Raw genomic sequence first — 15974 nt, forward strand, 5'->3', positions numbered from 1 at the left:
CTGTGCGCCTTATTGCGTATGATCGATAAAAAATAGACATCACACAGCAAAAAGTAAACACGAAATGTTTCAAATACATTCAACTGGACACGATACATTCAAAGCTTTCAAAAAAAATCGTATTTATCTTACTTAAATTTCGAAGAAATACTGACTGTCAGAAATGACTTCGATTGTCGCAAAACACATTTTTCATTCATACAACTTCAATATGACGCCGTTACAAACAAAACATTGTTAGCAATATTAGGACGCGTTTACAGTATTTAAAGTAAATTTTTAAAATATGTACCCATAAAAAGATATTTCTATTTTTCAAATTGCCCCGTCTCCCGAATTGCCCCGGTCTCCCCTATTTATTCACTATCCGTCATGTATAAGGTGTCATATAGTGAAAATAGTAAAATTTCAAAAATTACTTTTATTTAAGTATATCTCGAAGCTATACGAGATTTCTAAATATTTGATAAGAAAAAGTTGATCAATCTCACCTCTATAACATATATCAAGGTCATTGAATTGATGAGGTGAAACCTTTTCTTCACATTTGTTTTAATTATATTTGATTTTTGTTGTAATGTATTTAATAATTACATAATAAGACTTAAAATACTAATTAAACTTTTACTCGCTATATCCGACATCCTACATTTATCTGTTGTAATGACACACGTATATGTATTTACTGATATAATTAAGGGCTGCCGCACAAAATTTCTGTAATCATAACCATAAGACGTACGTAAGAATTAGCCAATCACAATTGAGAATTATCATAAAAGTAAAGAAGGAAGGATAGAATATCATTTCATTTTTTTGACAATAACTCAATAATTATTATCAACGCGACACAATTCTTATCAACAACAATTTATTAGCCATAGGGTTCCATTAATCACTCTATAGATAGAAGTTTATCAATTATACAGAACAAACGTAATTTTACAATTTACTCTTCAATAGAGAAAAAAGAAAAAAGGGTACGTTTGTAAGATTACAGAAAAGTCGGAAAGGAGGATTGGAAAACTAGAGACTAATATCATAAAGAACATTTTAAATTACAAAAAATAACAAATTAATGACTTTTCGTCGAGCTTACATATTAATAAGTGTCACAAAACAAGATTAAAGGAACATTTTATAAAATATATTTTATTTAAAAAGAAATAATTTTTGAAATATCTTTATTGCTTAAAAAATAACTTTTTAAAATATCTTTTAAAATAATTGTTTATAATATTTAATTTCTTTTACTACAAGCTCACAAAATCACAGCTTTACTACGAGCTTACAAAATCACAACAGTGGTTTTACGCTTGTAATGCAAATGGATCATGACTATTATATCTCATGACTACTCTCACTACATAATATAACATATATGCCGAATTCATATATACATTACGGCACACATTGAATTCAATTGCATTATTTGAAAGACACATGTAAAATCTTCAAATTAGACTAAAGTTAAAAAAATTAATATCTACTATACTTCTCAAAATTAGGGGAAAGGGGGATAAGACTTTAAGGTTTGTCGATTTTTGCTAATTTTTGTAACAATGTAAAAATAACTATTTTTTTCAGATTCACGAAAACGTTGTTTAAGATCAATAAAAATTGAAAATATTGTAGTTGAAGAAACTAAAATTTTTTTAAATTTAAATTTTTTTAGGACATGTTAATTTTATCATCTTGCTTCCATATGCAAGTGAGATGACTTTTAACACTGAGTAAGATCGAAAAATAATCAAAGAAAGTTAAAAATGTACTCTTATGTACAAGAAATATTTATTATAATATAATAGTCTTATACTATTTTGATATTACAATATAGTTAAAGAAAAATATAAATAGAACAAAAAATATGTAATCTGTAAAAATAATAAATATTATTAAAATTGTGATATACATTACGATACATATTGCGATTAAAATTGCATTATATATAGTCAGAATGCTGTAGAGGTAAAAAAAATTAATGCACGAATGCATTACCTTGCCCATATACTCGTACGATGTTCGTCATCTTACCCGTTGTTGCCGTATTTCTTTGTTTATTAAATATAAAGATTGCAATATGAAAATTGAAAAATATGAATACGTTGTTGTATACGTTTCTAATTATTGTGATTTTATAGATAAAATGGAAATATTTATGATAATTATGTTATTTCTTATAAACAAACACCAAAAAATTACATATGTATATACTCGGTTTACAGCAAGAATATATCCAACGCGAACAAAAATTTGTCCGTTTCGCGCACGTTTCTCTACAGAAGGAGAACGCTTTCGGTAGGTCCGTATACTTGCTTCTTTACAGCGAGTACAGCATAAGAGTATCGACATGGTATATCGATATTAAATTTCTGAAATGTTATACTCGTATATTTAAACAACATAATAGATTAAATTTGCAAAAGGACATTGAGTGTCTCGACGATTCTTATTTGTGTTTATTTCATAAACTTTCAACAAAAACCAATATGATATTTATAATTTATTATAATTTGTCTTCGTATGTCAATTCAATATTAATTCAATATTATATTTTATTTTATAACAAATTTCAGTTTTTCTGTCATTATTCTATAATAACTCTTGTAATGAGATTTTGTAAAATAAAGATAATTTTTTTGTTTTGTTTTCTGATTTGCAATAAAATTTATTAGAGGAAAAAGGCTACTGTGGACATTATGGCTATCCCCATTATCTCCGTTATTAGGTGACGAATACTAACAATTGTTCATGGAATTATTCAATTGGTGACCTGTGGTTTATTAATGGCGCTAGTATATTAATACACAATAACTAACAATTATTATGAGGCATTTTTATTTTTGAGCACTTCTACACTTTTTTAAGGTAAATTTTAGCACTTAATTACGTAAACTTCCTCATTGTTTTTAAACTTGAGCGTATTATCACACGAATGTATGTACACTTGAGTGCTTTTTTTTTTGTTATCTAACTTTTTATTCGGCTGTACACACTTCGAGTTTTACCTGTTCAATTTTTTAACAAGAAGCGTGGGTGCCGTATTTACGTATATGGTACTGAATAAGGCGCTATGCTCTCCCTACTAAGCTGTCCGTACACGCAGGGTATATTCTTACTGTGAATCGAGTACAGGTGCTTCCAAAACACATTTATTATTATATTATCTGCTATTATAGACAGATTAAAATCAAATAACCATAAATTATTTATTATCATCTAAAGTCTCTGATAAATTAACCACCGATTCGTCATTTGTTATTAATTTGGAAAAAAATTAACAATTCGTCATCTTATCCACTTCATTATCTTACCCTCCTATCCCCAACGTAGAGTATAACTTCTACAAAAATTCGCTACTATCTTTGTTGCTAAAATTCAGTTTTTACAAAAACAGTGAATTCTAATAACCAGTAATCATTCTATAATATCTAAATAAATTGTAACGTAAATAAAAATAATTTTTACGGCTGCTCTTAGAATTCAACGCGAATTATACGTGGTATCTCATCATCCTGCAGCATTTCACGATTTCTTTTAATGTTATTTTTAAATTTTTGATTGTGATTGGCTAATTCTTATAGTATGTTTTACGGTTAATGTTACAGAAACTGGTCCTAATTCTAGACAAAATTTGTATCGTAACAATAACCGTTCAATATTATAATAAATTGGCAAATAAAAATGTGGTAAATATATACACAAAGTATACACATTAAATTAATAAGTGCATACATATTTAAAAATATAAGTGAATTGCAATCGATAAATTCGCAATACCTGATCTCTGAATGGTAGGCCAGCAAAAGAGGGGAGATTTTTTGCCCATTTGACTGCCATGAAGAGCAGCCTTGCGCTGGTCTCGTAAACCGTTTCGGCACTCGCTGGTGAATATAACGATGGCAGCACAGGTGGAAGTTGCGTGCATCCGCTTCGTTGAGGCGTCAATGGCTCCTCGTTTGTTACATCTATGCTGTCCTCGGACGCATTTCCTGTACAAATAGAAAGCTTTTTCTTCAAGCAAATATAAAATTATAAAAAAATTATTTTAAAAAGTTATTGTTTTTCAGATAAAATATATTTTGTGAATGTTAATAAAACTTCGTTTTGTAAATGCACTCATTAGAGTGTAAGATTTACGAAGGATAATTGATTTATGACATTTTATAACTAAAAGAGCCTTTTATAACATCGGTTATTTATATTTCACGATATCCCTGTTATCAAACGTATCCCTTTTTTTCTACTTCAGTAAATTGTAAATTACATTCGTTCTATATACTTTTATTTACAAAGTGAATGATAGAGCTCTGGCTAACAAATTGGAGTCGACAAAAATTATGTGTCGCGTTAACCTTTACTAAATTATTTAAAACAAGTAAAATACAATAGTATTTCATCACTCCCTCCCTTCCCCTATTAATGGAGATATTGAAATAAACTAAATAAGAACAAAATTTTTATTTCAATTACAAAAATAAAATATAATTTCCATATAGGATATTTGGTAATTATGCAGGGGACCCAACTCCAATCATGTTGACCTTGACATATGTTACAGAAGCAAGGATACTGAACAAATTTTCTTTATAAATTAATTGGCGTTCTCCTACAGATTTCGATATATACTTAAAAAAAGAAAAAACAGTCTTTTTTAATTTTTTCAAAAAATATTCATTTTAGAAAAAAATGTGTCAAATAAAAAATAAAACTTATAAAAAACTCTACAAATAAAATTCTATACATATTTTACCTAACTCCAATACTTCAGTCGTTATAATCAAAAAACTATTTTAAAATAAGTTTTTTCTATTTTCATTAATAATTTATTTTCAGTAATAATCACAAATATACTCACACACACGCGCGCACGCACACGCACACACGCGCGCGCGCGTGCACGCACGCACGTACGCACATACGCACACGCACACGCACACGCACACGCACACGCAAACGCACACGCACACGCACACGCACACGCACATGTTACAGAGAATGCGTTGGCAGAGAACGAACTCCGCCTCTCTCTTTGCACCCTTTCCCCATATTTTCCCTAACCCAAACCAACTTTATTCAATAAAGTTTATTGTAGTTACAATTTGGCTATAATTTCAAATCTAATATTGCAGCGTGGTCAATTCGATATCGTTGGCCAAATTACAATTAAAATAGGGTTAGGTTGGGTTAGGAAAAATACGGGGGGGAGAGTGCAGGAGGAGGGGCAGAACTCCTCTCCCGCCAACGGGTTCTCTGTACCAGATGAGTATGTGTGTGTGTGTATATATATGTATGAATATATGTGTGGTTATTACTGAAAATGAATTATTAATGAAAATGCAAAGAACTCATTTTAAAACAGTTTTTCTATTATAACAACTATATTATTGAAGCTAGGTAAAATATGTATATGATTTTTTTGTAGAGCTTATCACAAGCTTTATTTTTTGTTTGACCCCTTTTTGGAAAATAAATATTTTCTGAAATAATTAAAAAATAATTATTTTTTTTTCTCTAAGTATATCTCAAAAACTACGAGAGCGCCAATTAATTTATAAGGAAAAGTTGTTCAGTATACTTACCTCTATAACATATGTGAAGGTCAACATGATTGGAGCTGGGTCCCCTATACTGCATAATTACCTAATATTTGTAAATAAACAAAAAAAATTTTCGAAACTCTTTAAACATTGGGCTTTATTAACTCTTAACCACACAAGTTGGTCAGAAAGACCATATATGTAGTTTCGAACGCTTGCTGTGTGAAGACGAAATAAGATAACAGGTTCAGACCAGGATGTAAAAAAGTTTGCAATCTCCTCTTTCGATTGATATGGTTGATCAATTTTATTGGTCAACTAGAACATTTAAACGGCATGACAGCAAAGTTTTGTTGGGGTCTGCTATGGTGGGATTACCATTCTGTGTGAGTAAAACTTTTTTGTGAGTAATCTTACATTTAAAAAACCGAATAAAACACGTTCATATACTCTGTCCAAAGTTAAAATATTATACAGTGCTGTGGAAAAAGGAGCTTCTGCCCAGGGTTCAAAATATATCACGAAATACATCTATTTTCAATTTTAAACACCTTGCGTTAATCAAAAATACCTCATATTTACTATGTTACACAAGTATATTTTTTAATAGAAATAACAGTGATAATTTTTTCTTAAAAGTATGACTTTTTTGCATTAAAACGCCGTATTTGTAAAGTCCTTAAAAACTTTTTGTCGTAAAAATATATATATTTTTTTAAGAAAAGTGAATTTTTAGACACTCAAAAGTACCTCATATTCTCCTTGTTATATAATTATATTTTTTTTATGAAATGACAATACTATATCTTTTTTGAAAGTATGAATCTTTAGCTTTAAAACGCCGTATTTTAAAGTTCTTGAAAGTTTTTTATAGCGAAGATATAATTTTTAAAAAGAAAAGTGGATTTTTGAACAATTATTTTATTTTTGCTTAATGGTTTTTCCTTTATAGTTTCATAATAAATGATTTTTCGGCAATGCCGATTGTGCACATTTCTGAGATTCTAAATTTTTATTTAAAAAAAAATTGTTGAAAAATATTGATTGGAACCAAAGTTATAGCTTCTCAAAGTTGAAAAAGTCTCCTAGATCGGAAAATGTGTTTACGTATTTTATGGGATCGGGGTGTTTAAGGTTTAAAGAGTCTTTCTCATTCAGAAGCCTAAAAATTAGAAGTGGATTGTAAACAAACTATATATAGATTATAGTCGATTAAGACGAAACTTTATATTTATTTTAATCGGAAGTCTTGTTTTGCAAAAAAAATTACAGAGTTTAAAATGATATTTCTCTTTTCCATCCCCCTCTCCTGGCCTACTGAATTTGAGGAGTTGAGAAAAACACAAAAATCGTAGGAAATTTCCAATGGTTCTATAATAAAAATATTTAAAAAAATTTTTTATCCGTATTTTACACTGTTAAATGCAATTACTAAACCAACATTCGGGTTACAATTTTGAATTTTAACAAAATGGCGGCAGAAAAAATATCGTGTTTTGATTTTTCTCATATTTTACGCATTTTCTTTAAAAAAGAAGGTTAAATAATTAATACATACAAATAAATTGTGATTCACAAACTGCAAAAGTGTCAATAATAATTATTCAAAATTAAAAATTAATGAGTCAAGCCATTTTTTCGGAAGTTTCACGCGATTTTAAAAAAATAATTTTAAGAAAAACCACGTAAAAGTTTTAAATTAATTTTCTAAGCATATAATCTAAATATTTTCTTATGTATCCTTAATCCGCTATTTCAGGGCCATAAAGTAGACCTACTTTTCCGCATAAGTCCACGTAAGGTTTGTTTCTGCTCTGCGAGTCTATTTTCTTTCTGCTTCTATGACGAAGCAGAAAAAAGTAAAATTCGTGTCTTTTTGAAGAATATGCTGATTTTTTAACAATCTTTTTGGATTTAACTTTTTTTCACTTTTTACTTTGCGTTTCATTTTAAAACAATAACAATTATAGCAAATTACAACGCGTTCATGATCACGTACAAAAATAGATGCAATAACAAATATTATGGATGTGGTACTATCTGTAAGAGCCAAAACTAACTTCTTTTTGGTTTCCCCAACTTATTCTAAGCGTCTCAACACAATTAATTTTTTTGATCCTTTTAATGAGAAAGACTCTTTAAATGCTTATGTATAATAAAGTTTAAATAAAAATGCTTGTATAATAAAGTTTGAATAAAAAATAAATTAAAAGTAGTTAGGAAACTAAACATTATTTTCTAAATCAATTTTAAAATAATTTTTTATCACAAAAATTAAATCTCTCTGAGTTTAAGCTATTATTAATTATCACAATTTTCTTTAATTTTGTCTTTAATTAATCTTTTAATTTTAAAAAATTTTTATCTATTTGGATGCAATTTTAGCTTTTCAAAAGTTAGCAGTGTTGAAAGTCATTATCTGGTGCAAATCTCACATACAGTAAACAAATAATAACGATTATAACAATAACTACACGAGCAGGATTTATTTATTGAGTACGTTGTTTTTAAAACATAAATTTATTCCGAAAATCAGGTGTATATGTTTGTTATTTTTTATAATTAGAAAGTTGAATAATATTGTAATGTCATAATAAACCATAAAATAGCGTATACATAATAAACATTGCTGAAATTTTTATAAAAACTGTTCGTATATCTACTTTGTTACAAGTTTTTGCTACACTAAACAGATCCGTTACTGCCGGTTCCACTTTCTCACTCTCTCTTTACCTACTTCCTGTGACATATCTTTTAGGAACATACTCTGACCTTAAAATACGTTTTTAACTAGTAAATTCAAAAGTAGCTTGTTTAATTTTGGACTTCAGCTTAAATATCTTCATTTCTTTTTTATAATTATTTTGTAACTAATTTAAGTTACTTTAAAGTTTAAATAATTGATTATATATTTTGCGTTTAAATTTAACAATATATGTTCAGAATACAAAATTATATTATCTTATTCTGTACATTATTAAATACACTTTATTTGCTCAGTTTACAAGTGTTACTTTATTTTTTATTATTATCTTAAAAGTTAATAATTGTTTACAAACATAACAACTGGATTTAAAGTGCCAAATCATTATCTATCAGAAAATTATACTATGAACAATTTTATTTATAAAATTTTACTCTTGCAAGAATCAAACCGAAAACGGAACATATTATCAATACAAACAGATATAATTTATGTAATATTTCTGAAAGAACGAAAATACAAAGAATTTATTATAATTCTTTTATATCAGGCCTTCAAATATCAATCAAACCTTTGATTTTGTTCTTGTACCTATTAGATGCCTAGAAAAATATTATCATATTAATGCAAAGAAAAACAAAACGATGTTTTCATTAAAAGCAATTTGTAAAACTTTATAAATAAAAACAAAAAAATTGCTTTATACTTTAAATATTTTCTTCTTAACTTTTATCGTTACTACTATTATAAAAAAAGATAAATGTGAAACATTTTAAGGTAAATAGGTAAAAAATGTAAAATTACCGCAAAAATCAAATTTAAAAGTTTTTTATGTTTTCTTTTAAATGAGTCGTTATAATATCATATAAATTAAAGCCTACAACTTTGTTCTTATATATGACTTTAATGTACTACAGTCTGTGAGAAAAATTATCGTTTTCTACAATGAGCAATTTAAGAATAAAAAGTTTTTCGTTTCCTGAAAATTTAACTGTTTGAACTTGTTTGGTATTTGTAGGAAACTCTTTAATTGTATTAAATATAAAACTTGCGTACCGTCCTCGTTGTCTTGTCGAGGTGGTGTTCCTGCGGTGTTGTTTGCAGAATTTGTCGTCGGTGCGACTGTGGGTAGAGGTAGTGGCGTAGTATATCTTGCCATAGCTAAGGACACTGGCGGTCTAAGAAATAATTCATAATGAAAAGATTAAAATATCTAAATAATAAAAAAATAATTGTGTAATTCAAACAAATTCTACTGATACATTTTGTTAAATCAATCTTAACCCTTTCGATATGACAGGTGATTATAGTCACCCTCCGCGAGACGCCGTCTACGTACGACGGGTGACTATAGTCACCCGCTCGTTATTTTGCATACGACGCGACGCGATCCGTACTATGTGTCCTATTCCTGTTTAAAAAAATATCATCAAATATCACAATACAGAGTATTATTATTAAATATTATTGTTTAATGTTATTCAAAAAGCATCGTCAAAGCAACTTTTAGGAGTAAGATGTAAATCCGACTGCTGTCCGCGTGCAATGTATACACTTTTGGCGCGGTGTCTCATACAGCGGGAACGTCTTAGCGGAGAGGACTCTCATAGCGAAAGGGTTAATTTAATTTCAGCATATAAAAATCTAAAAGCGCTCACGCGCAAAAATATGCATTTGAAAAAGATGTTTTAATTATTAAATAACATTATTAAAAATTTCCAAGAATATAATAAAAGAGATGGAGTAAATTTTGTTCTGTTCTATTCGTCTGCTTCAAAGAATTATTAAAATTGCAAGTTCATAGTTTTTCACATGCAAACTTCGATATGACAATAAACGACCACAAGCGACGACATCTTCAGTCTGCTCATACGTATGTTTCGTTTGTAGGTTTGTCTTATTCCGCGCAGGGATATTTCGGTTTCAGGTAGGTGGACAGGCAAACAACAATCGCGATTACATAGAAACTGATCGGCGTCGTCGATGTTTTCATAAAATACTCTTTCTGATTCCGATTCTCACAATTACTTCCATCTAATAATTCAGATGACGTTTCGCGGTGAGATCGCGGTTGATTCTCAAGCGAAGCAACAACGGCAAAGGTAACTCTTGTCTCTTAACGGTATCGTGTTTCAAGTATATTTCAGTCTCTGGTCAAGCCTATAGAAATGTGGTTCGCGGTGCACGCTGAAAAAGCGGACAATTTATCGTTTTGCAGCAGTGGACGAGGCCGTTCATAATTTTGGAGGCAAGATCATCGGCACCATTACGACGCTCGAGGGTAAAATTCCGTCGCGACACCGACGGAAGATCGATGCAGCCGCGCCGGCTTCGCCACGGAAAATGGCGATTCCGGCCGGCAGAAACTTTGCCAGCTGTTACATGGAGCTGTGTAAGCAACAGCGATTGCGACCGTTGCCGGTGATATGTGTAACCCTGCCGCACAGTTTGGACTTCACTACCGATCGCATCAAGATGGATGACTGGGGACCAATCTTGAACTCTCTTTCTCTCGATCGCTCGCTCAAATCAATCAGCGTACACAGCAGGTTGCAAATTGACCGATATTAATATTTTAACATTGTCATTTTTTTATTTATAATATTGATCATTTGATCTTTACGTAGAGAAGAAGGTAGTACTATGGCCACCTATTTATATTTTGTACTTAATAACTTTGTTAATAATTAATATTTTTAATTGAAAAATTAACAATTATATTCATTAAATTGTTCTTCAATATATTCTAGACTTAAAGTTATGACATTTATTACATAAAATATTATTTATAAAAATGTAGCGACATTACATGATGAGTCAAAAAGAATCAAAGATAGTAATGTAGTCTATTACAAGACTAAATTTTTAAAAAATTGGTTTAAAAAAAACATGTTTAACAGAGAACTCCGATATGTAAAGTTACAATATAAATAATCGAAATGCCTTATCGATTACAGCTATATCTAAGTGGTGATATTTATTGTGTGATTTTATATACCCTTTTAAGTTCACAAAACTACGCGCTAAATAAATTTTCGGCCTAAAACACAGTTCTAAATTGAACAATAATTAGTAATATAATGTTATTAAATTAAAAGTCAATTTAATATTAAATGTTGTTAACAACCATCTAATATGGCAATGATGTCAATGAAAATATATTCTTTCTTAAAAAAACAGTACTTTATTATAAAATTATCAATTTATCAAATAACTACTTCGATATGAAAACTTTAAAAAAAAAATTGTATTAAGTTGAGATTTCAGCGTGTTTAAAAGCTCACATTAATAAAATTCTATGTTATTGTTTAACTTTGTATTATTTCAAATGTGTACAACCGAATAAAAAGTTAAATAACAAAGAAAAATACTCGAGTGTGCGTACGAGTGTATACTCGTCTAACAATACATTCAAATTTAAAAAGAATGAGGAAATATGTGCAATTAAATGTTACTCGTATAAATGTACTTTAAAAAATTTTGAAACGCTCAAAAGTAATAACACTTTGTAACAATGATGGCTTTTATTATTGGCATATTAGCGCCACTACATAATGGCAAGTTACTGAATAAATGATTCTATAAGTAATTACTAGAATTTATCGCTTAATAATGGAGATAATATGAGTGGCCAGAATATCTACATGTCACATAACATCACCTTTTTCTACTGCTTTTCAAACTTGATAAAGTTATTTTTAGTGCGTAATGCCAAATGTAGAGCGTAAAGTCAAATGTAAAACGTAAGGCCAAACATGATAGAATATTAATATATATTTTAATATTAATTTTTTTCTGTACATTTATTAATTTATCTTATCCAATTTTTTTAAATTGTTTCTCTTTTATTTTAGTTTAACTAAATTGTTTCTGTAATTTTAAAATTGTTTCTTTTGCAAACTTTTGTTTTCAAATTTGGGCATCCTAATGTTACAAATTATTTTGGAAACACTAACAAAGTATAATTATTGTCCATATAACTCAGAATATAATCTAACAGTTTAGCAATATCGCAAAAACATTGCAAACTTGCGACAATATTGTAAATGTTCTGTGCAGTTTAGATGTTATTCAACTTGTCACAGTCTAGATATAAAAATCACAATTATTCTGTAAAATTTCCATCAGGTACCAATGTCGTAAACCGTTGGAAGAGATAAATTCTGAGGACAAGGCACGAGCAATGGGTAAAGCCCCGGTAGTCCTTACGCGTTACTTGTTGGAGTGGCTGTCGCAGAGCGTCGGCCAATGCGTAAGGAATTCGCCCAGTCTCACGCACCTAGAACTCGAAGGCATCCCCTTTCCACCAGATTGTATTGCGGTGCTCTGCGTCGGACTGTCGGGAACGCAGACTCTACACCATCTGTCTCTTCGACGTTGTTACATCGGCGATAATGGCTGCGAATTGATCTGTCGAACGATAGCAGACATCCGCAGTGTGAGATCACTGAATCTCAGCTACTGCGATCTTACGCCAAGTAGCGGTAGCGCGTTAGCGTCCGCGCTCTCAAGACAAAAATTGGCGTTGTATCACGACACCTGGAAGCAATCATTGAGGTATCGTGAGCCTAAATTTGAGACCATGCCGGGGCTACGTCGATTGACTTTGAATGACAATCCCCATCTGGGCAACGGTGCTGTGAGGGAAATGATTGAGGCGGTACACGATAGTTTGTGGATGAAGGCGTTGGATCTTCAACATTGCGGTTTGACAGATCAGATCGGCGCGGATTTGTTAAATCTACTGGAACAAAACAGTACGTTGGTAGTGCTTGATGTAAGGAAGAACGTGAATTTGAACGACGAACTCGCAACTGAGATAATGAGAAGATTAGTGGAAAATGACGTCGAAGGAAAGTTGGAATACAAGTGGATAGGATTAGCGCCAAAGGATAAGAGGATCGCGTCAGCAAATACTCGAAGAGATAATGAGAACGAGGATACAGCAAAGCCTTCGAGAGCGCGAAGTGCTTTCACTAAGTATGTGAGGCGGTCATGTCAGGTGATTCCACCAAGGAGGGCAGTTCCGGTATCGCTTTTACCAACAAAGATGAAGATCCGACCGCCTTCACCACCAGTTCGCGACACTACCCAACAACGTAATTTAATTCGATCGCAAATGATCGATAGTGTACAAACAATGCCTAAGATCTCCCTTCATTTAGATCTTCAGTCTTGTATAAAGCCTGTGGTAAATCGCGTCGATTGTGACGTCGGAGTGCAATCGGAATACAAAGACACCGTACAAGGCGCCGACGAGACAAGCTTGAAGAGCTTCGATTCGACCAAAATGGATGTTGGGACGCAAAGTGTGGACCAGCAGGACGATTCAGGAGAAATAGAACGGATTCTTACGCAATTGACGGAAGCTCAAGCGGAACACAGTCGTCTTTTGGAAGAAACCAAACGAACCGACCTTCAGCTTATTGAAGAACGAGAGCGCCGCGAAGCTGCCGAGATGAATCTACGATCGGCACAAAACAATATGGCTAAGCTGGAATATGCTCTAAAAAAGAAAGAAAACGAGACCAAAGGTTATCTGCTAGTTAGTCAACAATCCTTGGATGAAATATGCTTGTCCTTCGATCGACTTCTGGAGCTGCTGGAGAACGTCACCCGTAAATATTCATCCGATAGAATATTGGATCCACAACACATCGCAAGCGTAGACATCAAACGACGCTTGGAATCTGTCATTAGACAAACTAAGTCGGAAAATCTAAAGCGGGGCTACAAAATGGACGTTGAGTTGCCACAATATGTCGTGGATAATGCGCGTAAGTTCGTCAAATCTGAGAGCGATGTGAGATCGACGATACCAATTCCGGCGATGCATCTCGAGAGGAAGATCGGCGAGGGCCCGGAAAATCATGAGCCGCGTCGCTGTCGCAATGAACCATATCGGTGTCGCAACGCTGACAAGTCAATGTCGTCTGTCGATCGAGCCCGAGCGATTTTCGCGAGCATTGTTAGCGGCGAAGCTGTGCTTGATTTCTGCTAATCGATCGGCTGAGTTCGGCAATTGTGCAAAGATAATCGGACAGTGAAACTCATCTTTGAAAGTTTCACACGTGGCATGTATATATACATATTTTGTACATGTATATTATACATGTATACACTACGTGCAGGAAACGCACGCACGCACATGCCGTGTTTAGCTATTCCATCATTAAAAAGATCCAATTCTGTATCGTAATTTCTTCATTATGAGCTTCACTTTAGATTCTATTCAAATATCATAAACTTTTAAGTAATGCCGTAAAAGCACAGAAATTCTTCTTCAAACATTTAGTGATAGACATCTTTTGTATTTTGGTGTTATTTGTGAAGAAAATAATTTATATTTTTTTATCGTGATATATATATATATATACATATACAGGGTAACACAAAATATTGGTTCATGCTCTCATGGGTTGATAGACCAAGTAAAACTGAGAAGAAAAGTTTTTTACCATTTTTCAAAATTTGCAATAGTTACCAAGATAAAAATTAATATAGTCGGCAAATAAGCACATACTTTCCCTACCCACCGCACGCGGGGACCGCCCTTCCGTCGCCAAACTCTAAGCAGCCGCGGCAGGCGGCCCGGTGAGGCGGGTAAGACAGCCATTGCTGCTTCTCCTTTTTTATCAATATTAATTTTTATCTCGGTAACTATTGTGAATTTTGAAAAATGGTAAAGAACTTTTCTTCTCAGTTTTATTTGCTCTATCAACCCACGAAAACATGAACAAATATTTTGTGACACCCTGTATATACATAGACTGGACTCACAACATTGGGAATAGAAGTGAGAAAAATCAAGATTGTGACTCGTTTTTTAAGAGATATTTATTAATTTTGTTAAAAAATATTTTATAATTACTTTACCGTCATTTTAATTTGAGATTGGCAATAATGGCTTAAACAATGTAAAAAAAATGTATTTGCGAAAATGTATTTATTTCAATTGTATCGCATTTAATCGCTTAAGGGCAAAGTATTTTTAAAGCAAAATGAAAGTGACGCGACACGATGCGAAAAATTGTTTATTTGAATAGTTCACAAATAATCGGATAAACTGATTTAAAAATATCAGTTATCGCTTTTTTCTGGGTAAACTTTGAAGTATATAATCCACGGTTCGAAGACAACGCGGCTAATCGAAAAGATAGATTGTTAGCGCGATGAAAAATATGTTCGAACCCATTTATAGCCATATTTTTTTCATAACATGTTGTTGTACATGAAATAAATATTGTGCTTATTATTTTTGTAAAACTTTGTATGATTATTTCTTGCCGCCAGAGAGAGTGTAACTTGCAATATATCTTCTTTTCATCGTTTTCACTTTTCTCATTGTCAGTTTGGCAAATTATAATCCGTTAAAACTATAACAATAATCTCGAGTCGATATTAATGTATATAATTATAGATTTTGGAGTCATTAACGATTATACGCGTTTCTGCTCCAGCGCAAGTTCCAAAGCTTTACGTTTACGCGATTGAATGATTGATTTTAGTAAAAGCGATCTCTCTCTCTTCTCATATGACTCGTATCGAATTGTTACATGAAACCGAACGGCTGGAGTGTGAATCGTTTTAAATAATAGATTTTATATCCAATTACGTAACTACAAAATTACAAACTTTCGCATTGACACAGATATATGCACATCCAATTATCAACAATATTAATTTTTCTATACCTCAACTTTATTAATTTTTCTATATTTATCAAACTT

At 31.6% G+C, this 15974-nt stretch overlaps 1 protein-coding gene across 1 annotated transcript in view; it reads right to left on the minus strand.

Annotated features, from left to right (window-relative positions):
* The window catches only part of LOC105194954 (photoreceptor-specific nuclear receptor), a 79173-nt gene that overhangs the window by 13896 nt on the left and 49303 nt on the right, over positions 1–15974 (minus strand). The window contains exons 6-7 of the mRNA XM_026140534.2: positions 9301–9422; positions 3781–3992 (exon numbers count right to left, since the gene is read on the minus strand). Coding sequence (XP_025996319.1) covers positions 3781–3992; positions 9301–9422 — 334 coding nt within the window. The remainder of the gene's footprint in view (positions 1–3780; positions 3993–9300; positions 9423–15974) is intronic.

The sequence above is a fragment of the Solenopsis invicta genome, chromosome 10 (assembly GCF_016802725.1).
Source record: "Solenopsis invicta isolate M01_SB chromosome 10, UNIL_Sinv_3.0, whole genome shotgun sequence".
NCBI classification, from domain to species: Eukaryota; Metazoa; Arthropoda; class Insecta; order Hymenoptera; family Formicidae; genus Solenopsis; species Solenopsis invicta.